Source organism: Oncorhynchus gorbuscha, linkage group LG03 (genome assembly GCF_021184085.1).
Source record: "Oncorhynchus gorbuscha isolate QuinsamMale2020 ecotype Even-year linkage group LG03, OgorEven_v1.0, whole genome shotgun sequence".
NCBI lineage: Eukaryota > Metazoa > Chordata > Actinopteri > Salmoniformes > Salmonidae > Oncorhynchus > Oncorhynchus gorbuscha.
Window position 1 is genome coordinate 54,608,232 of NC_060175.1, and position 27,935 is coordinate 54,636,166.

The following is a 27,935-nucleotide window of genomic DNA, read 5'->3' on the forward strand; positions in this document are numbered from 1 at the left end:
GGTCTGAATACTTATGTATTCAGTTTTATAGTACATTTATTTGTGGAAAATATTCCATAACCTGTTTATACCTTGTCATTATGGGATATTGTGTGTAAAGCTGTAAAGTCAAGGGGTCTGAATACTTTCTGAATGCACTGTATGGACAGTACATGGATAGAATATATATTTATACTCGTCCTAATATTTCTATATTCCTTAATTCCATTCTTTTACTTTTTAGATGTGTGTATTTTTAGATATTAATACACTGTTGGAGCTAGGAACAAGCTTTTTGCAACATCTGCAACAACATCTACTAAATATGTGTACGCAATCAATAAAATTGGGTTTGTTTGGTCTTTTTGCGGTCAATTTGCAGTCTACAAATTATTTGCAATTATGTTCCGGCAACCTGACTTCAGGAAAACAAAATGGTGCCTGACTGAATCTAGTTGATGATCCCTGGTCTACTTGAACAGTTAGCATGCTAGCTGTTCCTGTTCATCCGACTCTGGGGAAGTAGATAAATAGGGCTAATAACAGGGTTTTTTCTGTATAGAAAATTGTTCTGTGAGCCATCTTAGTGGTCATTTTCGGAATAGAAAAACAATTTCAGTGTCAACGACCAAAATCAGATTGAAAGCATACAAAAGATTTTGAACTAATATATATATATTGTATATTTAAACAATACCATCTTTGACAACTATCAATCAAATCAAAACTAGACAGTCAGGGAGAAATTGGGCATTCAAGGCACATGCCCATTAACCAACTGCAAAATTGTCTCTTAGCTCCATGCCAAACTGTGTAGAATTGCTGGAAATGAGCTTCAAAACTGAAACATTTTATCTATGCTGCCAAGATATCTTTCAAGCAAATAGACTATGTTAGAGTTTACACTTCCTTTTCCAATGCACTGTGGGGAGGTCAAAACTGTAAACCAAATCTATTCATTTAAAAAAACGTTGATTCCTTTACTTTCCATTATCATTCATCTGATGACGGCTGAGTCGCTGCCAGTCAGAATAACAGTCTGCTCTGTCCTGTTCTGTGAGAGCCATAGAAACAGCCTTGATTTACAGTAGAACGCCTGTAGTGCTTATTGGGGAAATATGTCAATTTCTAACCGTTGTTGCTGCGAGACGTTGCTCTTTTCATCTGGCACGCGGGTCTAAGCCACTCTCTTATGTACGGCTACTGATTTATGTTGACGTTTACAGTTCCAATAAGGGTGGCATATAGGGACCTAAACAGCACTGAGGTTGAACTTCTCAATAAGTGAGAATCGCCCTGTTCCCACGCCATCCCGCTTGCTCTTTTGGCAGCTATCTCTCTCCTCATATCTGTGTCCCTCTAGTAACCACCCAACCAAAATACCCTCAAGTACTAACTACCCCTCCAACCCAAACACACTTCACTTCAACCCCCCCAGTCCCACACACACACCCCCCTCCCCTGACCCAAACATACTTTCCTTCCACAGGGCCTTGGCCTGAGCAGTGCTCCAGTACGTGTGAGGAGCAGGTCTGGGCTGGGAGATGCTATTCTTAGCCTGACTCCCCCTCCATCCCTTTCCCTCCCTTCAGCCAAACACTGGCCAGGCCCCTCTACATGCATCTCCAATACAGTATATGGGAAACACACGTCCTCCCATCAAAACTGTGATTTGCCTCTCATAAAAAATGTCATTGGATTCGAGGGTCCTAAATAGCCATAAACAGTACATACTGTACCTATAACGGTCTGCATGTGTTCACATGTGCACTTCATGCATTTGTGCACGTCACCAGGCATTGAGATGTGCTACATGTCGCATTCTCAGTGTTGAGAATGTTGGCTACAGGGTTTACCCCATGGTCGGATCACATGGTGGCTTGGGACAGGTTGAGTGCCACTTGCTGTTTACCCTGGGCTCAGTCTGAGACAACCATTCCTGAAATTGAATTGTCTTTTAATTGGTCTATGTGAAACACCTCAGGCCTGATTGGCCATGTCCTGCTGCTGCCACTTTACTGCGAACAAGTTACTGTAGTTACATTAGCAGCACGGTGAAATCAGTGGCAGGGCGGCTAAGTGGTACACCAAAATACAATCACAGTCTGACACGCTTTCCAGCGAGAGGGTCTTTGAGCCCTTGTATCCTACAACCTGGGTATGAGAGGCTCTTTCAGACATATAGGCTCCAGGTTAAGCTGCTACGGCTGTTATTCTTAACCCTCTCTGCGAGCAAGACCACACAACAGACAGGGCTGTCTGGTCCACGGCAGACTAAATAACTTTTTTGCCCGCTTCGAGGACAATAGAGTGCCACTGGCACGGCCTGCAACGAAAACATGCGGTCTCTCCTTCACTGCAGCCGAGGTGAGTAAGACATTTAAACGTGTTAACCCTCGCAAGGCTGCAGGCCCAGACGGCATCCCCAGCCGCGCCCTCAGAGCATGCGCAGACCAGCTGGCCGGTGTGTTTACGGACATATTCAATCAATCCCTATACCAGTCTGCTGTTCCCACATGCTTCAAGAGGGCCACCATTGTTCCTGTTCCCAAGAAAGCTAAGGTAACTGAGCTAAACGACTACCGCCCCGTAGCACTCACTTCCGTCATCATGAAGTGCTTTGAGAGACTAGTCAAGGACCATATCACCTCCACCCTACCTGACACCCTAGACCCACTCCAATTTGCTTACCGCCCAAATAGGTCCACAGACGATGCAATCTCAACCACACTGCACACTGCCCTAACCCATCTGGACAAGAGGAATACCTATGTGAGAATGCTGTTCATCGACTACAGCTCGGCATTCAAACCATAGTACCCTCCAAGCTCGTCATCAAGCTCGAGACCCTGGGTCTCGACCCCGCCCTGTGCAACTGGGTACTGGACTTCCTGACGGGCCGCCCCCAGGTGGTGAGGGTAGGCAACAACATCTCCTCCCCGCTGATCCTCAACACTGGGGCCCCACAAGGGTGCGTTCTGAGCCCTCTCCTGTACTCCCTGTTCACCCACGACTGCGTGGCCATGCACGCCTCCAACTTAATCATCAAGTTTGCGGACGACACAACAGTGGTAGGCTTGATTACTAACAACGACGAGACGGCCTACAGGGAGGAGGTGAGGGCCCTCGGAGTGTGGTGTCAGGAAAATAACCTCACACTCAATGTCAACAAAACTAAGGAGATGATTGTGGACTTCAGGAAACAGCAGAGGGAACACCCCCCTATCCTCATCGATGGAACAGTAGTGGAGAGTGTAGCAATTTTTAAGTTCGTCTGCATACACATCACAGACTGAATTGGTCCACTCACACAGACAGCATCGTGAAGAAGGCGCAGCAGCGCCTCTTCAATCTCTGGAGGCTGAAGAAATTCGGCTTGTCACCAAAAGCACTCACAAACTTCTACAGATGCACAATCGAGAGCATCCTGGCGGGCTGTATCACCGCCTGGTACGGCAACTGCTCCGCCCTCAACCGTAAGGCTCTCCAGAGGGCAGTGAGGTCTGCACAACGCATCACCGGGGGCAAACTACCTGCCCTCCAGGACACCTACACCACCTGATGTTACAGGAAGGCCATAAAGATCATCAAGGACATCAACCACCATAGCCACTGCCTGTTCACCCCGCTATCACCCAAAAGGCGAGGTCAGTACAGATGCATCAAAGCTGGGACCGAGAGACTGAAAAACAGCTTCTATCTCAAGGCCATCAGACTGTTAAACAGCCACCACTAACATTGAGTGGCTGCTGCCAACACACTGACACTGACTCAACTCCAGCCACTTTAATAATGGGAATTGATGGGAAATTATGTAAATATATCACTAGCCACTTTAAACAATGCTACCTTATATAATGTTACTTACCCTACATTATTCATCTCATATGCATACATATATACTGTACTCTATATCATCGACTGCATCCTTATGTAATACATGTATCACTAGCCACTTTAACTATGCCGATTTGTTTGCATACTCATTTCATATGTATATACTCGATACCATCTACTGTATCTTGCCTATGCTGCTCTGTACCATCACTCATTCATATATCCTTATGTACATATTCTTTATCCCCTTACACTGTGTATAAGACAGTAGTTTTGGAATTGTTAGTTAGATTACTTGTTGGTTATTACTGCATTGTCGGAACTAGAAGCACAAGCATTTCTAACCATGTGTATGTGACAAATAACATTAGATTTGATTTGATTTACAGTGGGCTTAATGCACTGTCCTTTGTCTGTGCGTGGGTGTGTGTGTGGGTGGGTGGGGAGGAGGGTTGGAGGGGACTTTAGAGAGTCCCTAGAAAGCAGGAAGCACAGACCGTGACGGAGTGAGTCCAGATGATTTCGTTACAGATCAGGGTCAAGGGGGTCCTGGACCTTAAGTCAGTCCCATGTGTGATCCACCTGTCCATCTCCCTCTCTGTCTCACTCTGAGTGTTTCAGATTCACAACACCTCATTTCACCAATAGCGTTCAACTGTGATATTCATCTTCTACATACAGCATTCTATTCCCTGTATTCAAACCCTCTCCTGTTCTATCCAGCTGCCAATTACCGATTGTACTGCTCTTCCTTAGCATGTAGCCCTCTACCCATTCAACTCCTGAAACTCCTATTAGCTGTGTTGTGCTTGCTTCTAAATCAAATCTAATGTATTTTTTTTAAAGCCAGACGTTCTCACTAAGTGTTTTACAGATACCCAGCCTAGAACCCCAAAGAGTAAGCAATGCAGAGGCAGATGCACAGTGGCTAGGTGGCACAGTGGCTTGGAAGAAACCTAGAGAGGAACCAGGTTCTGAGGGGTCCTCACAAGGATAGTAAAACAAGGACAATTCGGACAAGTGGGAACATTTCACCGGTCCCCAAAAGGAAAAAGGCTATTTTAGGCTTCGGGGTTAGGGTTACAATTAAGGTTAGGTTTAGGGTTTTGAGGTTAAGGGAAAGGGAAAATAGGATTTTGAATGGGAATCAATTGCTTGGTCCACACAAGGATAGTAAAACAAATGTGTGTGTGTGAGCGCGCGCGCGTGACAGGCCCTAATCCAGCCGTCAGACACACTGTATGAATCACTGTAAACCAAATCTATTTAAAGAGCCCGAGGCCATAAACAAACCCTTACCAACCTTTGCGGGAAAACTGAAACTTCCTGCAAATGTTGGTATTTAGACATTTCGAAATTGACTGGAAAGTGTGCGTATCTCCACGCAAATCTCAGACCACGCTTAAGCATAACTTCTAGTGGTTGAGCAACTGTATTGCAAGCAAATATTGTTATTTTGGGTGAAACGGGGGTTGGTGTTTGATGCACAGGAATCATAATAATGGTTTGCTAATAAAAACATTAATGCGTAGGCCTACTGATAAAACAAATGCATTTCCCATTGGTAAGAAGATCACATAGCAGCATGTCTCCTATACATTTGACTTTTATTGCACAGGCCTAAATCATAATCATATTGCAGGGCATGTCTCTCTTTTCTAACATGACTGGTTTATTCCCGCTACGCAACGAGTATTAGGCTACCATTTTTCAATCGCTCATTGAACAGACAACCACGCATGACAGTAAATAGACGGTAGCCTATGACAGTATGGGGTAGGCTACAGTATTGCTGTGCGATAGGATGCATGACATAGCCTGTTTAATCTCAGTACCAAGGCAGGAGATAGAAACACAATCATGTGTTGTGATAAACAAAATGTTGATACGCACACTTTCCCGTCAATTTCAAAATGTCTAAATACCAACCTCTGCGGGAAAACGTGCAAAGTTGAGTGTTTTATGTGCACACGCACCTTTGATTAATGAATGGTACAAAAGTACTCGCTACTGGCCATTGGACAGAGAGAGAGAGTGAGTCTATAGAACCTCTGTAAGTGGGTGGATGTCTGGGCGTCGAGAGTCTTATTCATGTCATGTTTGGGCCTGGGCTGACAATACATTGAGTGTGGCCTCTTGAGGTTGGCCAACTGTCAGCTGTCACATGAGCGCGAGTGTGTGTGAACCAGCATACTGCTGGTCCTACCCCCAACACACACACACACACACGTCACAATTTGAATCTGTCACACCCCTCCCCATCAACACAAAGGGTGCTGACAGGCCTTCAAAGAGCTCTAAAATCCCTATGGAGAAATCTCTGCACTCTCCCAGAAATGAAACACACACGCATAACTGCAACTCTGAAACACTTAGCTACAGGACACAAATAAACACAGACAGGAGGCAGAACATCAGGCCGGATGACAAACAGGGGTCAGACCCAGAGCAGAGAGAACGGATGGTGAAGCCGTCTCAACGCCATTGTGATTTAATATGAGTCCAATTTACTGCTCTTCTAGCTGCACTGCTGTACATGTATTTCATGTATTCAACTCCCCCGTGTCAACTATAGCCAGTGTGCTTTGATGCAGGGCTGAGCCCTTTGGACAGACTAACAGCGAAGGGAGTTGTGGAATGACGTTTCCTAGAGCAGCCTGCCTGGCTGGCTGGTTGGGTAGAGCAGGACAGGGCTCAGCTCTCAGCACTCCCTGTCCTCTCCGGTCTAGTCCAGAGTTTGTTTTTAGATCCGGTCAGGGGAAGTAGCAGAGCAGGAATCCCGTTCTTACCGCCAGAGACCGCAGTTGCGCCCCAACACACCACCCCCATCACCACAATACTGCTGTTTGTAGCAGTTGTCACCTCAACCTGGCGGGTTGGACCTGGAGAAGAGGTGTGTGCTAGCCATTCCCCTTTGTTCTGTCTAGCCAATAGCAGACTCACGCCCCTGCCCCACCCCTCCCCTGGAATACTAGGCCAAGGCCACCAGGCCACTGTACACGGCATCAACCTCTGAGGACACCACCCCACAGCTCATGCCAGGTGATCCTGGGTAATGGTACAAGCTCAGCTACCAGCTAAAGCTACACAAGGCAGAAAGTGCCGTCTCTAGTCAGTGGCCTACATCTGAACATTCAGCAGAGCACAACGGTGTGGAACATTCAGATATAAATATACTTTATAGAACAAACATGCCTCTGACATGTAGAATAAGGTATCACATCGACTCTACTCATGCATTTTCTATGTGCAAACATTCGCCTACTAAACGTGGGACTGGAATGTAGAGAAATGTTCAGGTAGATCTAGTGGATAGACCAATGAGTACTCACTCAGCGGTGGGGTCCGCCCTACTGAAGGCCTGGATGACCAACGGGAACTCAGACTTGACGATGTACAGGTAGCTGGACATGGCTGTGAGGGAATAGACAGACAGAACTATGAGTGACACAGTCAGTAGCTAGGTTTCCATTCAACTGACAACAGATTTTCATGCGAATATTCTACAATCCGCATGAAATATGCACATTTTCCCACCTGAATTTTTTCTCTCCATCAAATTCACTTGTTGGGGATAAAAGGCTGTGTGGGGTGACATATTGCACATTAAAATAACTTAATACAATTGAAATGGGATTCCATTGCAAACCAACTCTACTGATGGTTTGGTCCCAAAAAAATGGTTTGGTCCCAAAAAATGCATATGTGCCAACTCTGGTCTTTTAGTGCGTGTGCTCTACCCAACAGCTGGCAGATACAGTGCGGGTAGGAGAGGCCTACACGATGAGACTATTATGGACAAACGAGCGATAATATTTTTATTGGTCAAACGCCAGCAAAGCATCGATCGTCACGTCTCCGGAATAAGACCCTCGACATTTATTGGAAAGGAGCATCAATCACCGCTTTCACTTTCACAACCTGGTAAAGTTAGTCATAACTTAGTTCATCTGTAGCCTAATAAACTGTATGCTTTCCCGAGTCGTGGTGGGAGGACCACACAACATGTCATCTCATGATATGACGGTTATTATACCAATATTTGCATAAGGCATTTCCATATCCATTTCTTGCATTCTTAATTTTACAGACACAAAAAGATCCCACCTTATCTAGCGAGCGAGAAAGAAATACTTACAGATATCTAGAAAATAATACGGTGTGGAAAGTGGGTTTCAAAAGGCATTCGTTGTAAATAGATTTAGAACAATTGAATGCTATTTATCAGGTCCCAAAACAAATCAAAGATTGGTAACATGGCTTCTGACTACTGCTGACTGTGTCTGTCGCAGCCAGGGATTTGCCCAAGTACGCACACACGCAGCCAGCCAGGCAGGCAGCCACTGCACTGTTCAGTGGTTGTTAGCAGTGTGAGGGAAGTCTAACCAATGCCAACACCACCACCACATTCACGGCAGCAGCTGTTTGACTGTTAAATAAAAAATATATATAATATATGCTGGACGGCTGGCTTTATGTCCTAAAATACTCCCCTATATCATACAGAGAGACTAGAGATGGGGAGAGAGAGGGAGACAGACAAAGAGAGCTATTTTCCTCAAATGTCTACTGTCATGTTTCCCAGACCAGCATATTGAAACCATAAGGGTTAAGTTAGGGCTGTATTAGCGCTATGTAAATATGGACTGGAGTATATAGGTGGGTAATGTGAAGGGCTGCACTCCAAGTGGACAGCCAGGAAGACGAGACAGTCTGCTGCTGAGCTTTGTGATTTATAATAGCACCATACACTCTACAAACACACAGAGATTTGTGTTGTGGGACACTAGACCAGTGACCACAGTGACTTCTCACCTCCGATGTTCTGCAGTGTGATGGCGATGCCAGCGGCCATCTTGCCTGGGGTGCCAAAGGCCCTGTAGCCAAGCTGTTCATAGGCTCGGATTCCTGGGAGAGAAAGTGGGTTGCGCAACATCATCATTACACAACTTTTACAGGGGGACACCCAGGTAGTAAGTTAAAAAACACTTAGTTAGATAGTCCGTGTAGAATCTCCTGGTTCATTTACAGGTTTTTCATGCCGGGCCTCTATTTCCATGCTAGGCACCTACAGCTGAATATGAAGAACAATATATTAGGTTTTGTTAAACATCCTTAATGCTGGGCCATTGGGGAACTATTCACAGAATTTCAGGGAAATACCAAATGAATCGAGACATGCTAACACGGCAAATATGCAAGCCATAATATCTTTCTCCATCTGGCCCAATCCCTGTGACTTGACACTGCAGCGGCCCCCAATATGTAATACCATCATCTCCTCTCAAGGGTTCAGCAACAGTGTGACCCATCCCTACGGGTTACAGTGTTGTTACACATGCACTATTGAAGCATGAGGTCAACTGAAGACGCGGGCCAGCTTACCCACAATGCCAGAGGATTTGAGCAGCAGGTGAATGGAATAGCAGGAGAGGACCGCCACAACAGTCAGAAGAAACCTGGAGGAAGGAGGGAAAGAAAGTACAGTTGAAGTCGGAAGTTCACATACACTTAGGTTGGAGTCATTAAAATGTGTTTTTCAACCACTCCACAAATCTCTTGTTAACAAACTATAGTTTTGGCAAGTCGGTTAGGACATCTACTTTGTGCATGACAGAAGTAATTTTTTCAACAATTTTTTACAGACAGATTATTTCACTGTATCACAATTCCGGTGGGTCAGAAGTTTACATACACTAAGTTGACTGTGCCTTTAAACAGCTTGGAGAATTCCAGAAAATTATGTCATGGCTTTAGAAGCTTCTGATAGGCTAATTGACATCATTTGATTCAATTGGAGGTGTACCTGGGGATGTATTTCAAGGCCTACCTTCAAACGCAGTGCCTCTTTGCTTGAAATCATTGGAAAATCTAAAGAAGTCAACCAAGACCTCAGAAGAAAAACAAATGTAGACCTCCAAATGTGGTTCATCCTTGGGAGCAATTTCCAAACGTCTGAAGGTACCACGTTCATCTGTACAAACAATAGTATGCAAGTATAAACACCATGAGACCACGCAGCCTTCATATGCCCAGGAAGGAGATGCGTTCCGTCTCCTAGAGATTAATGTACTTTGGTGCGAAAAGTGCAAATCACTCCCAGAACAACAGCGAATAACCTTGTGAAGATGCTGGAGGAAATGGGTACAAAAGTATCTATATCCACAGTAAAACGAGTCCTATAACGATGTAACTTGAAAGGCTGCTCAGCAAGGAAGAAGCCACTGCTCCAAAACCGCCATAAAAAAGCCAGACTTCGGTTTGCAACTGCACATGGGGATAATGATCATACTTTTTGGAGAAATGTCTCTGGTCTGATGAAACAAAAATATTACTGTTTGGCCATAATGATCATTGTTATGTTTGGAGGAAAAAGGGGGACGCTTGCAAGCTGAAGAACATCATCCCAACCGTGAAGCACAGGGGTGGCAGCCTCATGTTGTGGGGGTGCTTTGCTGCAGGAGGGACTGCTGCACTTCACAAAATAGATGACATCATGAGGAGGAAAATTATGTGGATATATTGAAGAAATGTCTCAAGACATCAGTCAGGAAAGCTTGGTCGCAAATGGGTCTTCCAAATGAACAATGACCCCAAGCATACTTCCAAAGTTGTGGCAAAATGGCTTAAGGACAACAAAGTCAAGGTATTGAAGTGGCCATCACAATGCCCGGACCTCAATCCTATAGACATTTGATGGACAGAACTGAAAAAGTGTGTGTGAGCAACGAGGCCTACAAACCTAACTCAGTTACACCAGCTTTGTCAGGAGGAAATGTGCCAAAATTCACCCAACTTATTGTGGGAAGCTTGTAGAGGGCTACCCGAAACATTTGATCCAAGATAAACAATTTAAAGGCAATTCTACCAAATACTAATTGAGTGTATGTAAACTTCTGACCCACTGGGAATGTGATGAAATAAATAAAAGCTGAAATAAATCACCCTCTACTATTATTCTGACATTTCACATTCTTAAAATAAAGTGGCAATCCTAATTGACCTAAGACAGGGAATTGTACTTGGATTAAATGTCAGGAACTGTGAAAAACTGAGGTAAAATGTAGTTGGCTAAGAAGTCGCTCTGGATAAGAGCGTCTGCTAAATGACTTAAATGTAAATGTAAATGTGTATGTAAACTTCTGGCTTCAACTGTACATGATAAGACATGTCATTGCCTCATTTCAATGCAATAAAAGGAGGTTAGTTGAGCATAGCAACTAACAAGCTCAGAACTAGCTGTAGTAGTGAAAGCCTCAGCTCCTCTCTATAAATATGTAAGAATAGCACACACACATTTCTATGACAAACCCTTGCACTTAGTGGCTTGACTTATAAAACCAAAATAAATTACAGTTTGAGATTACTGCCTCAGTATAATTCCAAAAAGAAAGGTTTCACTGAAAAGGCATTAATTGTATCCTGAAGGGAAAGTGAAATACACTAGCTAGAACAAATCCGACTGGCTGGTTAAATACCAACTGTAGCCATGTGATCTCAGGGCTCAAGCCCAGAGAGTTAATAAAGGCAAGTGCTTTCTCAGCAGACTCTGAATGTTATGAGAATGTTAATATAGTTGCCAACAGTCTGAAAAGATCATGTTGGAGTAAGAACCCAGTAGCGAGGTGTGTGTGTGTGTGTGGGGGGGGGGGGGGGGGGTATAACAAAGGCCATAACTCTCCTTCCAGCAATCCTGGCCCAGTGTAATCTGAGAGAGAATTTCCCTACAACCCATCTCCCTCTTAGACCCCTGTGCCCAAAAGGGAGACCAGAGAGGAGCTGCAGTCTGCCTACAGTAGGACTGACCCCTGAGGAAGGGAGCTGAACATTCCCCAGTCAGCATTCCTAGATGGTCAGAGGGCACTCCCAGTACCATCACCTTTCCCAAACCTCAGAGTCCGGCCCCTGCAGCCAGATGGAGGCCCCTAGACTACTGACCACAGTAGAGGTAACGATCCTCGCATCTGGCCACAGTGTGGGCACATAGGTTGAGGCCTGACATTCCAGCACTCAAAAAAATTGCTGTGTTGAGAACAACCCAATTTGGGTAAATATTGGACCAAACACACATTGAGTTATTTTGACCCAGCCAGTTGGGTCACAAACAACCCATTGTTTTCTTTAAGTTGGGTTGTTGAGGTGTGGAGGTGTGGCTTAGTAGGGGTGTGGCATTTAGGTAGTTATATTGGCCACCAGTGAGTAAATGTAATTTTACTCTGTTAATCTTTTCTGTTGTATTGTTAGCAACGTTAAGGTTAAGCACTGACACTTTAGTAGCTTTAATACATAAGAGTAGGGGAGTTATCCAGAGACGTATGGGCGTTGTGCCGTCTAACCTGAACTGCCTGATGAAGGCCACCGGAATAATTTGAAGTTAGTTTCAAGGCCCCCAATTTGGGTCATAATTCAGAAAGTGCAAAGATTCAGCCCTGTGTAACTCTGTGTAATGATTACTCAGGGAGAAAAAGTGGTAGATTCACGCACAGAGCACGGCAGGTGTTTATTCTGCCTTCGCAGAAGGCAGGAATCGTGGTCACAGGCAGGCAATTGTTATACACAGGTAGGCAAACAGGCAGGTGAATCAAAACTAGGACCGAAGGTTATAACTGGTTCTCACAAACAAGCTAGAAAAAGGCTTGGTAGAGACAAAACGAACAATACCTCACAAAGGCACAAACAGAATGAACTGAACTAAATAAGGAGCTGAGAGACCAGGTGAGTAACTAACACAGGTGAAATCAATGAACAAAAATGAAAGACAGGGCTACGTTCAAGAACACAACGAAACAGAACACAAGGTTGACTAAGAAAATAAATACAGAACCTTACAGTACCCCCCCCCCCCCCCCCTCCCCCTCATTGGGCCCGAATGACGCGAGGACATAACTTTTTGCAGGGGAGGCAGAGCAGGATGTCTCTGGTAGAGAGCCACACACACTGTCCGGGGTGAAAGAGTGGCATATGTCAGCGGCGTCTGTCGGCAAAGCATTTCTGGGTATTAGAGGCTTCCTGCCGATGGCAGTGAACGGTCTCCCATACCCGCTCACTACGCCGAAACCAGTCATCGACAGCTGGGACAGTACCAGGCTCCGGCTCCCAGGGTAACATGGGGGGGTTGGTAACCAAATACACACTGAAACGGAGTAAGGCGGAGCGATGAATGCATGGGTGAGCTCTGAGCGTATTCGGCCCAGGCCATATACCGACTCCAGTTGTGTGGAGAGGCAGAACATTGTTGGCGGAGGTACTTCCCTATTTCTTGGTTCAGGCGTTCTGTCTGCCCGTTGGTCTGGGGATGGTACCCGGAGGAGAGGCTGAAGGCGACCCCCAGTCGGTCACAGAAGTCTCGCCACACCCGGGAGACAAACTGGGGCCCACTGTCAGAGACGATGTCTACCGGAATCCCATACAGATGGAACATAAACTCAGCCAATTCCATGGCATTAAGTAAATGAAAATCTAAAGGGGAATCAGACACATTTTTGAAAAATGGTCTATGACAAGGATGGTGGTGTTACCAGAGGATTCAGGAATGTCTGTGATGAAGTCAACAGCTATGTGGGACCAGGTTCTGAGGGATTGGCAAAGGTTGAAGCTTACCAGAAGGGAGATGACGAGGGCTTTTGTTTGGTCGCAGACTGGACAGGAGAGTACGTAATCCCTTACTCCGGATGCCAATGAGGACCACCAGAACTTACGGGCTAGAAGTTCAGTGGTTTGTGTAATACACGGATGTTCTGACCCCAAGGACGTGTGACACCATTGCATCAGTTGGGGTCTAAGAGCTGCTGGTACGTAACTCTTCCCAGCTGGTGTCTCAGGAGGAGCCGGGTCTGAGGCTAGGGCTTATTGTATGGCCGAGTGAACCTCCCACTGTACCGGTCTCATAATGCAAGAGGAAGGGGAAGAATGGGTGTAGGGTCTGAGTTACTGGTCGAAAGGTCAAACTGTCTGGAGAGAGTATCAGCTTTTACGTTTTTCTTCCCAGGGATGTAAGTAACATGAAAATGGAAGCGTGTGAAGAGAGCCCAGCAGGCTTGCCTGGAGTTTAACCTCTTGGCCCCTCTGATATATTCCAGATTACGATGATCTGTTAGGACGAGAAAAGGATGTTGTGCGCCCTCCAACCAGTGGTGCCACTCCTCGAGGGACAGATTGATGGCGAGGAGTTCTCTGTTCCCCACATCGTAATTCCTCTCAGCGGAGGATAACTTCCTGGAGAAGGCGGCACAGGGATGTGATTTTGGAGGTGGTCCCATCCACTGAGAGAGCATGGCTCCAATCCTACTTCGGAGGCATCCAAGTCCAGGGTGAAAGGAAGGGCCGGATCAGATTGGCGAAGGACAGGAGTTGAGGTGAAAAAAACGTTTCAAGTTGTTGAAAGCAGGTCTTTTGGCTGGTAAGGGCAGTGAGGGGAGTGGCAGTAGAATTGAAGTTCCAAATGAACCGGTGAAAGTGGTTGGAGAACCCAATGAAACGTTTGAGTTCCTTAATGGTGGTGGGTTTGTTATCATCCATGCTGACCCCTCCAGGTGTCAGTACGAAGATGAGGAAGTTTACCGAGGTTACATGGAAGGTGCTCTTTTCAGTCTTCACATAAAGGTTATGGTCAAGGAGGCGTTGAAGAAACTTTTGCACATGCTGTATGTGTTCCTTCAGGGAGTAGGAGTAAATCAGGATGTCATCAACGTAAACGATGAGAACGCTTGATGATATCCTGGAAAACCTTGTTCATACAGGATTGGAAGATGGCAGAGGCGTTAGTAAGGACGTAGGGCATGACCAGGTATTCGTAGTGCCCTCGTGCGGTAATAAAGGCCACCTTACATTCATCGCCTTCACGTATACGGACAAGGTTATATGCACTTCGCAGGTCGAGTTTTGTATAGATGTTGGAGCGGACCACTTGTTCAACGGTCGCTGGGATCAGAGGAAGAGGGAAACAATTCTTGACCGTGACGTCATTCAGGGAACGAAGATTAATACATGGATGGAGACCACCGTCCTTTTTCCAACGAAGAAGAAGCTGGAGGCAGCCTGGGAAGAAGAATGAATGAAACCGTTTGAGTGATTCATCAATGTAGTTCTCCATTGCCTCATTTTCCGGCATAGATGGGGGGTGAACATGGCTCTTCGGTGGGGACACTACAAGGAGTAAGTCAACAGCACAGTCCCCTGGGCAATGTGGTGGCAGAGTGGAAGCCTTGATTTTGTGTAGATTCACGTGCAGACCGCGGCAGGTGTTTATTTCGCTTTCGCAGAAGGCAGGAATCGTGGTCACAGGCAGGCAATGGTCATACACAAGGTAGGCAAACAGGCAGGTTAATCAAAACTAAAACTGAAGGCTATAACTGGTTCGCACAAACGAGCTAGGAAAAGGCTTGGTAGAGACAAAACAAACAATACCTCACAAAGACACAAACAGAATGAACTGAACTAAATGAGCTGAGAGACCAGGTGAACTAACTGACACAGGTGAAATCAATGAACAAAAATGAAAGACGGGGCTACGTTCAAGAACACAACGAAACAGAACACAAGGTTGACTTAGAAAATAAATACAGAACCTTACACTCTGAGCATACCCACTTTCTGCCACAGAATCCAAGATAGTTACAGTATATTTTAACAAGGAATGCATCCAGAACTAGGAAATAGAAGTTTGGTTAAGCAGGTTAGCCACCCTCAAGTCAGTAGCTAGGAGGGTCCTGAACAAAGACCACGCCTGGACTGGGGCACGAAAATGGCAGGTCCTGTTAAGACCGGACTCAACCGGAGTGGGCGGAATCCAAAACCTCCCCAGTACCATCACGCTAGGAAACAACAGAGGCTATGCTCCGTCCACTACCCTTCGAACCGGACCCTCCAAACCGCCTTCACCCCTCCAAGAACCACCAGGGCCACCAGGTAGTCAGGAGGCACGGCAAGACCTGTGAACATCCAAGAACCTACTCAACAACACAACCGACCCGCTAGAAGCCCTCGTCCTAATCTGTAATTAAATTATCAGACCTGGACCCCCCAATAACCCATAATCATGACCCTCACAACACACTCCGAACAGAAGGACTTTCCTCAGGCGGCTGTTCATGGTTGTCTCCCCACTAGGGAATCCATCTACAGACGGCACAAGCTACGTACAGAGAACTGCCCCTACATTGGCGCTCACACTGATGTCACCCACCAGCTGTTTGGGAGTGCTCCGTGGACAGCTGGGTGTGGGCCCTTTTTGCTCCCTCTGTGTTCCAGCGTCCAGCCTTATCGCCACACCGCTCCTCCTCCAACACCAGCCCAGACTGATGAACATACCCTCCATCACCCCCACCCTCTGATCCCTCTCCATCCATTTCCCCCTTTCTCCCATTACACTTATCCCTCTCACCAGAATCAGGAACCAGTCATCACCACACAAGAGGAAAGACCAAAGATCTAGACCTATGTGAGAAAGCCACAGGGGAGTACCATCACTTCCAGTTGTGTCTGCTTGTCCTTCCTCCCCTCTACAGATCCAGCACCAGACCCAGTCACAGCAACAGGACACCGGCAGAGACACGGAAGAGGGACCAAACACCAGACCTTCACCCGTAGCGAGCCGACCACAGGGGAGTGCCACAATAGTCTAGGACTCCCTTGGGTGTCTGCTTGCTCCCCAGGTTGTATTTCCACCGTTCTGCAGATCCAGTCCCAGCACCAACCCAGTCCCCGGCTTCCAGTGTCAGCCCAAGCATCAAACCACCAGACGAGGCATGGAGGAGGGCCAAAATATCTTCAGCCGAGCAGCCCACAGGGAATCAGCCCACAGGGAATTACCACCATTGACCTCTGGGTCTAAGGCTCCATTGTGTGTCTACTCGCTCCTCAGATTTTCCATCTTCCCCTCTACAGATCCCGACCCAGCACCAGCCCCAGTTCCTGGTTACCGGTCCTGTTTTCGACAGTCCCGGCACCACCCCCTTATATCCAACCCAGCCCAAAAACTAACCCAGCTTTTCCTGGTCCCAGTCATAGCCCTAACACCAGCAACAACCCTGGACACAGCACCGACCAGCCACAACTACTACATCTATCCAGCAACTGCCAGCCCAGTCCCCACCACTTTCCCTCCCACAGCACAAAGACACTAACACACCGTCAACCACTCCTACAGACTGACTGACTGATTAACTAATTGATGGACTGATTATTGCTACCTGTTTTTTTTATTGAATGCATTTTTTGGTTTGTTTTTTAATAACATGATTATTTAAACATCATAACACAGTGGTACCTATCCCAACATGGGGATATGCATAGACACTTGAGGAACTCATACGCTTGTGTAAGCCTTATTAAAGCTACAAAAGCGTCAGTAGTCAATTGTGTTGACAATGCTGAATGACATTTATTCTCACGGGCCAACAAAAATAACAATCTGAATGCCACACGCCTACTAAGCCATGCCTCCAGTCTTCTGATCTGACCTGGTGGGTAATAGCCAGGGATGGGTTTAAATTACAAATTACAACTATAAAATACCCTAAAGACAATGTATCGAAATAAAATATAAGATAGCGGTTACAGAAACATCTTACTTGCAATGACTGTGATATGTTGTTTATCTACCGTGAATGCACTGTCACTCTGGATAAGAGCATCTGCTATATCAGGGTTTCTGCTAAATCCTGGGGCCCTCCTGGGTGCATGTTTTGTGTTTTTTTGCCCTAGCTCTACACAGCTGATTCAAATAACCAACTCATCATCAAGCTTTGATTATTTAAATCAGCGGTGTAGGCCTAGGACAAAAAACAAAACGTGCACCCAGGACGGGCCCTCAGGACCGAGTTTGGGAAACCCTGTGCTAAATGGCCAAAATGTATATGTGAAAATGAGCAAATGCAAAGCACACTGGGTATTGTCATGAGACTTGTTTCGGGGCGGAACTCATTAGAATTTTACATTGGCATGCTTTGCAATTGTTTATTATTTACATATACATTTATATGTAGTTCATTTAGCAGACACTCTTATCAACACCATGGTCCGATCAGACTTCTAATACCAATTTAGGGTGAAAGGGGGCCACAAAATTGTGAACCACTATAAAGAAATGGTATAGAATTTTGAAAATACAAATCACAGCTTTCAAAAGTATCTTGTCACAAAATACATTGGAGTGTAATTCAGCCCAGTGTAATGTAAAATACTCCGACGTAATTCAAATATGAATTTTAAATAAATGTAACAGAAATACTGCCCATCTGAGCATAGCTCAATAACCCAACTAAGTGACCCAAGTGCTGGGTCAAAAATAACCTGACATGTGTTTTGCCCACTATTTACCCAGTGCTGGGTTGCTTTTTAAACCAGCAGTTTTTAGAGTGCAGGAGTCACGAGAGCCATTAGGAGTTGCTTAATGGTTGGTTTGGTTCACTGTCCAGGAAATGTCACGTTGTGAGCGTGGAATCTGAGTTCTCAGGTCTTGTGTTTAAATGACGTTTTCAGAGCTCTCCCCGCATCCCATTGGAACTGCTAGGGTGTGATAATATGCTGAGGGAGGTAGAGAACATCTATTTAGGTCTACCTTGAGAAACCCTGTAAACCCGGTAACAGTATGTTACCCTCGAGAGACAACGAAGCCCCTGTGTCGGTCACACCAGCAATGCAACCAATATCCAATATGGTTGCTAATATAACATGATCTGTTTTTCCATGGGAAAAGATAGAGGACTTGGAACAAGGACTTCAAAATTTGATCACATCTTGCTTGCTACAGGAATCTAGACTTATCAGCTTACTTTTACCATAAGACAATACTTTGAGTCCAAAGTCGATAATACTGTATTTGGATGGAAAGAAAAATCCATGGGGCAAAATACACAGTAAAAAAAATCCATGTGAATTGATTCCTGCTTCTCAAAGTCCAAACAAATATATCTGTCTAAACCTTTTGAACCTAAGCTCACCTGTACTATAACCTGGAGTCACAAAAGCAATAAACAGGAGCTGTATGTTTCCATGAGAAGCTGTATGTTTCCATGAGAAGCTGTATGTTTCCATGAGAAGGACGGGGGGGGCAGAGGGAGGAGGGACAGAGCAAGGAGAGGGGAGGACATGTCCAACGCTACAGAGGGGGCCAGTGGCGTGGGGACTGGCAGGCGGGGGGCTATTCTGGGCTGTGGCCTTTCTGGGGCCTGTATGTGCCCACAAGGGCGGGGACAAGGGTTGGAGAATACTGGAGGATGGGAGGGAGGGGATAGTGTGGATCATGCCATGAGAAGTGTCACGTCACCACAGACCCTTACCCTGCCTCCAGCCCCACCCTGGCCCCTTATCACTCCACCCAGGCACAGGACCCTTCTTGAGGCAGGCAGGCTGGGGCTCTGGGCAAATAGCATTCCTGGCTGTCCCAGCTCCCTCCTACAAGCGAAGGTTGTGGCTATTTTCAACCCCCACCCTGGCCCTTTCCACTGTGTGGACTCTATGTGCAACCTAAAGGCTATAACTGGGACTGGGGAGCACGTTCTCTACAGGCACTCTTGTTAAGCAAAGGGATATCATATCACAACAAGCTGGCAGCGCTACTATCAACAGAGACCAACCAATAGCTAATGTGTGACTCCTACTGTATCTGTGCTCAGTGTGTCAGTGATTTGAAAGTCAGTGTGTCGTTTTGCCGTTTCCCGGGTTTTATGCGAAGAGGAAGGACAAAAACACTAAGCCAAGTGGGGAATGGAAAGACTAGGAGACCGTTAAGAAGCATGGGCAGGATTTGACATTTTGGTACTTTAACAGACGCTCTTATCCGGAGCGACTTACGGTCATTGTTACAGACATGTAGAGACATGTAGAAAGCTGACAGTTTGACTTACAGGAAGAGGAGTATGCCAGTGTTGGCCATGGCATAAGCCAGTCCCAGGATTCCACTGCCCATGATAGCATTCCCCAGGTTGAACACAGACATGCCGAAAGATGTCTTTCCCTCAAACTAATCAAAACAAATACAACAATCTCAGATTTAGTTAATTCAATAATAATGTATCGCTGAAAAGTTCAGATTTTCTTACATTTCAAAATTTGTGTTTTTGTCAAGTGCAATGTGACAAGCCGAATGTGTCATTAGCAAAGTGTCTGCTTCCCAAATGGCACCCCACATTGACACCCTATTCTCTACCCAGCTAGCACATCATTTTCTGATAACCATATATTTCTTAGAGCTTGGTGTGAGTGTGGTTGTCCTATGGTTATTTTACATACAACTTTTCAAGGACATTTTGGGATTGGTGCAGGATAGTTGCTTGGCCTTGGAACATTCTCAGCACATTTAAGGAACTTGACAAAAATAACCTTATTGATCTTGGTATTTCATTACTTTAACAGAACTATTACTAAACGTTCAAACATGGATACATTTAATTACATTTGGGTAATGTTCTAGGAACGCACTCCAACTGGTTTTGACATATTCTCTAATAGTTCAGAGAACATTAAGAAACAACATTCTCCTGTGGGAATTTCAGTACTTTAGCATAACGTTTTCTGCAGGAATACTCATGGCTCCATCTAAAGTCATGTTCTCAGAACCTGCCCTGCCCCGTGGAAAGGATGCTGGATCGAATCCCCGAGCTGACAAGGTAGAAATCTGGCATTCTGCCCCTGAACAAGGCAGTTAGCCCACTGTTCCTGGGCCGTCATTGAAAATAAGAATTTCTTCTTAACTGACTTGCCTAGTTAAATAAAGGTAATAAAAATGTGAAAACACAAGAAAACATTAGTAATTTGTAAGTCGCTCTGGATAAGAGCGTCTGCTAAATGACTTAAATGTTAATGTTTAATGTTAATGTGCAAATAACGTTCTAAGAATGTTATTGAAAAAAATATATTCCGTTCTCAGCTTCAACAAAACTATCTATCCTTGATCTTGTGAGTTCAGGTATGTTAGCCTCGCCCACTAATTGGCCACACCTAATGTTAATGAATGCTTGTTTGCTTTGACATGGGGTCTGTTTGAATAGACTAAAATGAACAGTTTTGTACAAGTAAAAAAAAAACATGGTATGCTAGTTCCATCCTGGTGTTACAGTGGACTAATTCCAAGGATAGACATCAGAATATAGGTTTGAATCTTACTGATGCCGTGCCACAAAAAAAAAATGAATGTGTTTGAATGACTAATGCCTAAGCAAATTCATTTACATGTGTCCTATCTGTGCTTGGAGTTCAAAAATGTTGAAATCATTTTATGTTTTACTGGTCAGGAAACTTATTGCTTCGTTCCCAGAACCAAAGGGAAACCAAAAAGTTACGTTCCCACAACTTCGAAGGAACCAAATGTGCTAGCTGGGTACACTCTTATAAAAAAAGAGTTCCAAAAGGGTTCTTTGTCTGTCCCCATAGGAGAACCTTTTTGGGTTCAGGTAGAACCCTTTTGGTTTCCATGTACAACCCTCTGTAGAACAGGTACTACATGGAACCAAAAAGGGTTCTTCAAAGGGTTATCCTATGGGCACAGACAAATTTAAAGAGTAATTTTCATATAAAATAAATAAATAATAATAATCGAAAACCAGATGTTTTAGGCTTAGTTTTAATGAAACATGTCAATTCTAGTCTTAATTTTGAGTTTGTTGCAAAAGTGATATATTTGGTATTTTAGTAGTTAATCTAGCTCTTTTTTTGGCCCTAGCGCATTTGTATTCAACTCTTGCCCAAAGAGGTCCGGAGTCTGCTGGTTTTCTGTACCTGATAATTAATTGCACCCACCTGGTGTCCCAGGTCTAAATCAGTCCCCGAGTAGAGGGAAACAATGAAAAAAAGCAGTGCAACTGCATTTGAGGTCCTGAGTTGAGTTTGAGGACCCTAGCGGTTCAACTCTACCATTGACATCACCTTGAGAAGGTGCCTCTACGTCATCCCAAGGGAGGAATTTGGTATGAAATACACTCCCTTCTAGATGTGCTGGGCGGTACCACTGTAGGCTCATTACACCACCTCAGGGCTTACTATAAAAGCCAGTGACAGTGCTCCTCATTTGGCAATGGTCTTGGTAAGTGGAGTGTAAGTGGAGTGTGGCCAATATATTGGACATGATGCTTCCTTGACTTGACCACTGACGATAAACAAAATTAAAAAGGCAGAAAGGCACATTTCTGCATATGTTTTTTGCTTACAGTTTCATGCACATCTATGTGCTTTAACAGAGAAAAAAAAGACATGTAGGCTATGAGCGACATCCATCATAACAAGAAATAGATGACAATTGTGGCCATGTCAACTTGTCTTATGGGCTAGACATAGGGAATAGGGTGCCATTTGGGAAACAGCCCAGTGAGTAATGTTTCAGTTTTGTCGATAGTAAAGTCAGTCACACTCACGTCTGTGAAGCGCATGGGCTTCGTCCCATCTCCGTTGGGCAGAAACTCCTCACTCTCCAGGATGCCATCGGGATCATCAAACCTGGGCGAAACAGAAAAGGATATTACAATTGATAGTCCCTAAAAACCGGCACCTTAAAATGAGGGACTCAAGCTACACAAATAGAAGGGAGTTTATTGTCAAAACAGTGGCAAGGTGCTTCACTGAAAGGATTGTAACGATGTTACATCGTCAGTGAGCCTACTAGATAGAGATTGTGTCTGTGTGACTGTATATCTGAAGTATAAACATACCTGGCATTTTGAGTACCATTTCTGTGTGGCAAACAAAGGATCCAAGGGCGACGATGGGACAAAAACAAGGCAAACATGCACTTAGGAAATCAGTTATATTGTCTGTTCAGACGTCATTCACGACGTATAAACGCTTCATCCTCATTGCTGATGTCATACACATGTCATAGCAAGGACTGGGCGAGCAAAGCACAATTTGCATGGCGGAAATAGAAACAGGGTTTTAAGAGTTCTGTCTGTAAAATTATGTCCGTATTAGAGGGTAAGTCACCTGCTTTTGGATAGAATCATGTGGATGAATATCAGGGTTGAAATTAGAATTTCAGTTCATATCCAGAATTGATTGAATTGAAAAGGAATTGACCCCAAAACCCTGATGAATACAGGCTACTGTATTTTTTAAGAAAAACACAGATGACATTTACAGACTGTTAAATGGGCTTTGATTTCCATACTGGCAGGTAAATGACGACAACACGTGACACGTTCACAGTTTAACCCAACACAGCACAAAACCCATTACTCTCTCCAGTCTATGGGCCTGGCACAACAGCGGGCTAAATGCCACCGCCCTTATGCAATAACAATATCAAAGCATCAGTTCAAAAACAATTGGAATGAAATTCATTGTATCGCATTGTATTGTTTCTGTGGTGTAGAGGCACAAAGACAATCAGGTGAGTGTATAGAACGTTTCAGATGCTTATCAGACAGATATGCAAAGCCTTGATTCTGATTAGCTGTGGCTGTTTCGCAATACAATTATGTGACAATGATGTACATGTACAGCAAAAAGAAACTCACGTGTCTAATTCCTCTGGCATGGTCTTCATAGGCACATACTTGTCATCTCCTAGGTTGTGACCTTTCCCATTGGTCGAGCATCCCAAGATGCTCATCTCTGATTGTGCCGGCTCCATACTCTAGTCAGCAGTTATCCCAGAAGTCTGTTTGGCTCGTGTGGTGTCTGTTCACTGGGTGTGGTCCTCTCAGTCTGCTCCCTCAGATACTGTATCTAGAGGAGAGAGACAGAACGTATTTCATTGACACAGATCCTATAGCTACTCTTCTGTCTGTCTTTCTACTGGATACGACCATTTGGGGACACTTGTGTATGTTAATACTGCATTTCTGTAAATACATCCAACTGAATTTCCACAATACACCTGAACAGCGAGTCTCTCTCTCTGCTAATGACTATCTGGCTACTCTTATTTACACAGTAAACCTTTCACTTCAACACCCAAGATATGACCTGTTTCAAACACTTCCTGCATACATTGTCTGTGTTTACACAGGAAGCCCATTTCTGAGCTGCCCTTACAAATATTTGCGTTGGTACTTTTATTTATACCATGGTACTATTATGGTACTTTCACATATAGCATGGTATAGTCTGAATCATGGACATGTACCATGGTTTTAGTCTTGAAGTATGATGGTAGTACCATGGTACTGCCATTGTACCTAAATATTACCATGGTATTGCATTTATACCATGCAAAGATCTGAATTATTACCATTACCATTATTACCATTATTTAACTAGACAAGTCAGTTAAGAACAAATTATTATTTACAATGATGGCCTGCCCCAGCCAAACCCTAACCCGGACGATGCTGGGCTAATTGTGCACCGCCCTTTGGGACTCCCAATCACGGCCGGTTGTGATGCAGCCTGGAATCAAACCAGGGTCTGTAGTGACACCTCTAGCACTGAGATGCAGTGCCTTAGACCGCTGGGCCACCCGGTAGCCCATGGTAATGCACAACTATGATAAATGGTACCAAAAAATATATTTTATGATACCATATTTATTCATTGTGGTTACCATGGTACAATGGCAGTATAATGCATTAAATAAATAAACCCACCAAGGTCAAAACCCCACCTCTTTAAGGAATACCTAGGATAGGATAAGTAATCCTTCTCACCCCCCTTTAAGATTTAGATGCACTATTGTAAAGTGACTGTTCTACTGGATGTCATAAAACACCAATTTGTAACTCTGGATAAGAGGTAAACGACTTAAATGTAAATGTAAATGTAAAAGAGGTTGGTTGGTATTATACTGATGCATTTATATACCAGCATAGGCACGTCTCTGATAAGAGGCATTAGGCTGCCACTAGTTTGTCTGTAACATCAATGAAAAAGGGAATAGTTGCTGTCAAAAAAGGGGTAATACTTACTGTATTAATAGTCTTGTTTTTTGCTCATGTTTGGGGTCCCTGTATTGCCAACTAGAAATTGTGAGAATGTGAAATATACAGTATGGTAGCCTAACCTTTGCAAGCCTATGCTTTTCTACCGATTTAAGTATTTTGGTTTTTGTCCTCAGATGGAAGGAATAAATACGGTAGTATGAATTTTCTTATCAAAATAATGTGCAGAACACATTACAGACATTACATAATCGTTCTTGACCCAGTTTCACACAGGCTATTTTGGCACTGTGTTTATGGGACTAACCCTGAAAAGTCAGTGCTAACCCTGCTCTGGACCAGGGCCAGCTAGCCCTGAGCTAAGGATGGTGCTAGCTTACTTTAGAATGTGTAAGTATGAACACTCGCTTAGGAGGCTCTTAGCCCTGGACTAATGTACAGTGTGAACACCCCTAAGGAGTCATTTGAACGAGAGAGACAACTGAAAACTGAAGAGAGAAGCACCAGATAAAACTATTATTTTAAACCTTATCTTCACAGTGAGCGAGTTATAAAGCATAGGATATGAAACACCAAGTTAAGCAGAGTGATAATATATTATTGTAATTTTTTCTATGATGTTTTGATAGTTTAATGAATTTATAGGAGTCCGTTAGCATAGAAGCTAACGTCAGCTAACGTTAGCTCCAGTCAAGCTATCCTCTCGTAGTCATGGCGACAGAGGACTCCAACAAAAGTTCACACAGAGAGTGTAAACAAAGGGAAACATTGTAACTTGCTGTTGTGAGGTATGGCATGTTAAAAAACATGAGCTGGTACACACCCAGAAACATTAGTTTGTGTGGAGGTGCTGACTAACTGTGGATAAAACATAAACTATCAAAATAAAGAAAGTCGCACACTCCTTATATAAACTCCCAGCAATTTAATGGGTATTTACCAACGTTTCGGCATCACTGTGCCTTCCTCAGGGTAATGTCATGAATACTTGAACCAGGTTATGTAGACAAACAGTGCAATTAGTGCAACCAATGTCAAAAGTGAGGGGTGTGTCATAATGATTAAGTTAATTAAAATGAATTAGTGAAACTATTTAAAAAAAAAAGTTTATGGCATATTAAATATATTACGCTTGTCACGTCCTGACCATAGAGTTCTTATTTGCTATGGTAGAGTAGGTCAGGGCGTGACTGGGGGGTTAGTCTAGTTAATTATTTCTATGTGGGGTTCTCGGTTTGTTTTTCTATGTTGGTGATTGTGTATGATTCCCAATTAGAGGCAGCTGGTAGTCGTTGTCTCTAATTGGGGATCATATTTAAGTAGCTGTTTTTCCCACCTGTGTTTATGGGATATTGTTTTGAGTAAATGCACGTAGCATCGCTGTTGTCACGGTTCGTTGTTAGTTTATTGTTTATTTGTTTTTGTCTTTGCTTAGTTTCACATTCTATTAAATAATGTGGAACTCAACATCCGCTGCGCCATGGTCCGACATTTATTCTAGCGAACGAGACAGAATATCCCATCACAACAGGACCAAGCAGCGTGCCCAGGAGGAGAGGGATACATGGACTTGGGAGGAGATTCTGGATGGGAAGGGATCCTGGACTTGGGAAGAAATCCTGACAGGACAGGTTCTCCTAAGCAAGGAGAGAATGGAGAACAGCGACGACGCCGGGGGTCGCGGCCACAAGGAAAAGCCCAAAGAATTGGGAGGGGGCACACGGGGTGGTCGGCGGAGCCAAGGTGTGAACCAGTGACAACATGGGATGGGGTAGAGAGGTGGTCGGTCGACCCAGGGAGAGTGCCAGAACCCGCCTGGGAATCAATAGAATAGTTTGAGGAGGGATACCGGGGAGTGGAGATGGCGAGGAGTATGCGGCAACGCAGGAGTTTGGAGGAGCGTGTTACCAGTCCGCTGCAATCTGTGCCGGTCCCACGCATCAGGCCTCCAGTGCGCCTCGCCAGTCCGGTACGTCCTGTGCCTGCACCTCGCACTCGCCCAGATGTACACCTCCACAGCCCAATACGTCCTATGCTAGCTCCTCGCACTCGCCATGTGAAGTGTGTCATCGTTCCGGTACAATTTGTGCCGGCTCTACGCACCAGGTCTCCAGTGCGCCTCCACAGCACAGTGCGTCCTGTGCTAGCTCCTTGCACATGCCGTGCGAGGTGTGTCATCGAACCAGTACCATTGATGCAGGTTATACGCACCAGGTCTCCGGTGTGCCTTCACAGCCCAGTAAGTCCTGTTCCTTCAGGGGGAACATATTGGGTATATGCTGTAGCAAGAACATATTAATTTATAAGACTTGTTCATGAGATAAAGATTTGTTCATAAAAAGGGCCCGAGATCAAAGCATTTCTTTACGATATAAGATGATAATACCTTTTTACAAATAGTTTTTAGGCTGTTGGCTATTTAGAATTGTATACGAGTATCCTAGTCAGTTAAGGAGAGAGAGAGCCAACTGAAAACTGTATTGAAGAGAGAAGCACCAGTTAAACTAATTATTTTAAACCTTATCTTCAAAGGTGTCAGACTCCTTTTACTATTTTACCCTATACGGTTCCCAAGGTTTAAGAGGGTACGCTACACTACTAGACCATGTGTACATGTGTACTCTACAACATCCGCAGAGTACGACCCTGCCTCACACAGGAAGCGGCGCAGGTCCTAATCCAGGCACTTGTCATCTCCCGTCTGGATTACTGCAACTCGCTGTTGGCTGGGCTCCCTGCCTGTGCCATTAAACCCCTACAACTCATCCAGAACGCCGCAGCCCGTCTAGTGTTCAACCTTCCCAAGTTCTCTCACGTCACCCCGCTCCTCCGCTCTCTCCACTGGCTTCCAGTTGAAGCTCGCATCCGCTACAAGACCATGGTGCTTGCCTACGGAGCTGTGAGGGGAACGGCACCTCAGTACCTCCAGGCTCTGATCAGGCCCTACACCCAAATAAGGGCACTGCGTTCATCCACCTCTGGCCTGCTCGCCTCCCTACCACTGAGGAAGTACAGTTCCCGCTCAGCCCAGTCAAAAATGTTCGCTGCTCTGGCTCCCCAATGGTGGAACAAACTCCCTCACGACGCCAGGACAGCGGAGTCAATCACCACCTTCCGGAGACACCTGAAACCCCACCTCTTTAAGGAATACTTAGGATAGGATAAAGTAATCCTTCTCACCCCCCCCCCCCTTAAAATATTTAGATGCACTATTGTAAAGTGGCTGTTCCACTGGATGTCATAAGGTGAATGCACCAATTTCTAAGTCGCTCTGGATAAGAGCGTCTGCTAAATGACTTAAATGTAAAT

General features: G+C 44.8%; 1 protein-coding gene across 4 annotated transcripts in view; it reads right to left on the reverse strand.

Moving 5' to 3' along the window:
* The window catches only part of LOC124031575 (sodium-coupled neutral amino acid transporter 3-like), a 70,918-nt gene that overhangs the window by 13,179 nt on the left and 29,804 nt on the right, over nt 1-27,935 (reverse strand). For 3 of the 4 annotated variants that reach the window (XM_046342988.1, XM_046342986.1, XM_046342987.1), the window contains 7 exons: nt 23,265-23,475; nt 22,461-22,481; nt 22,167-22,248; nt 19,665-19,780; nt 9,202-9,275; nt 8,632-8,724; nt 7,149-7,230 (listed from right to left, as the gene is read on the reverse strand). In XM_046342988.1, coding sequence (XP_046198944.1) covers nt 7,149-7,230; nt 8,632-8,724; nt 9,202-9,275; nt 19,665-19,780; nt 22,167-22,248; nt 22,461-22,481; nt 23,265-23,380 — 584 coding nt within the window. In that variant the 5' untranslated portion in view covers nt 23,381-23,475. The remainder of the gene's footprint in view (nt 1-7,148; nt 7,231-8,631; nt 8,725-9,201; nt 9,276-19,664; nt 19,781-22,166; nt 22,249-22,460; nt 22,482-23,264; nt 23,476-27,935) is intronic. The other variant, XM_046342989.1, reaches the window with a different exon arrangement.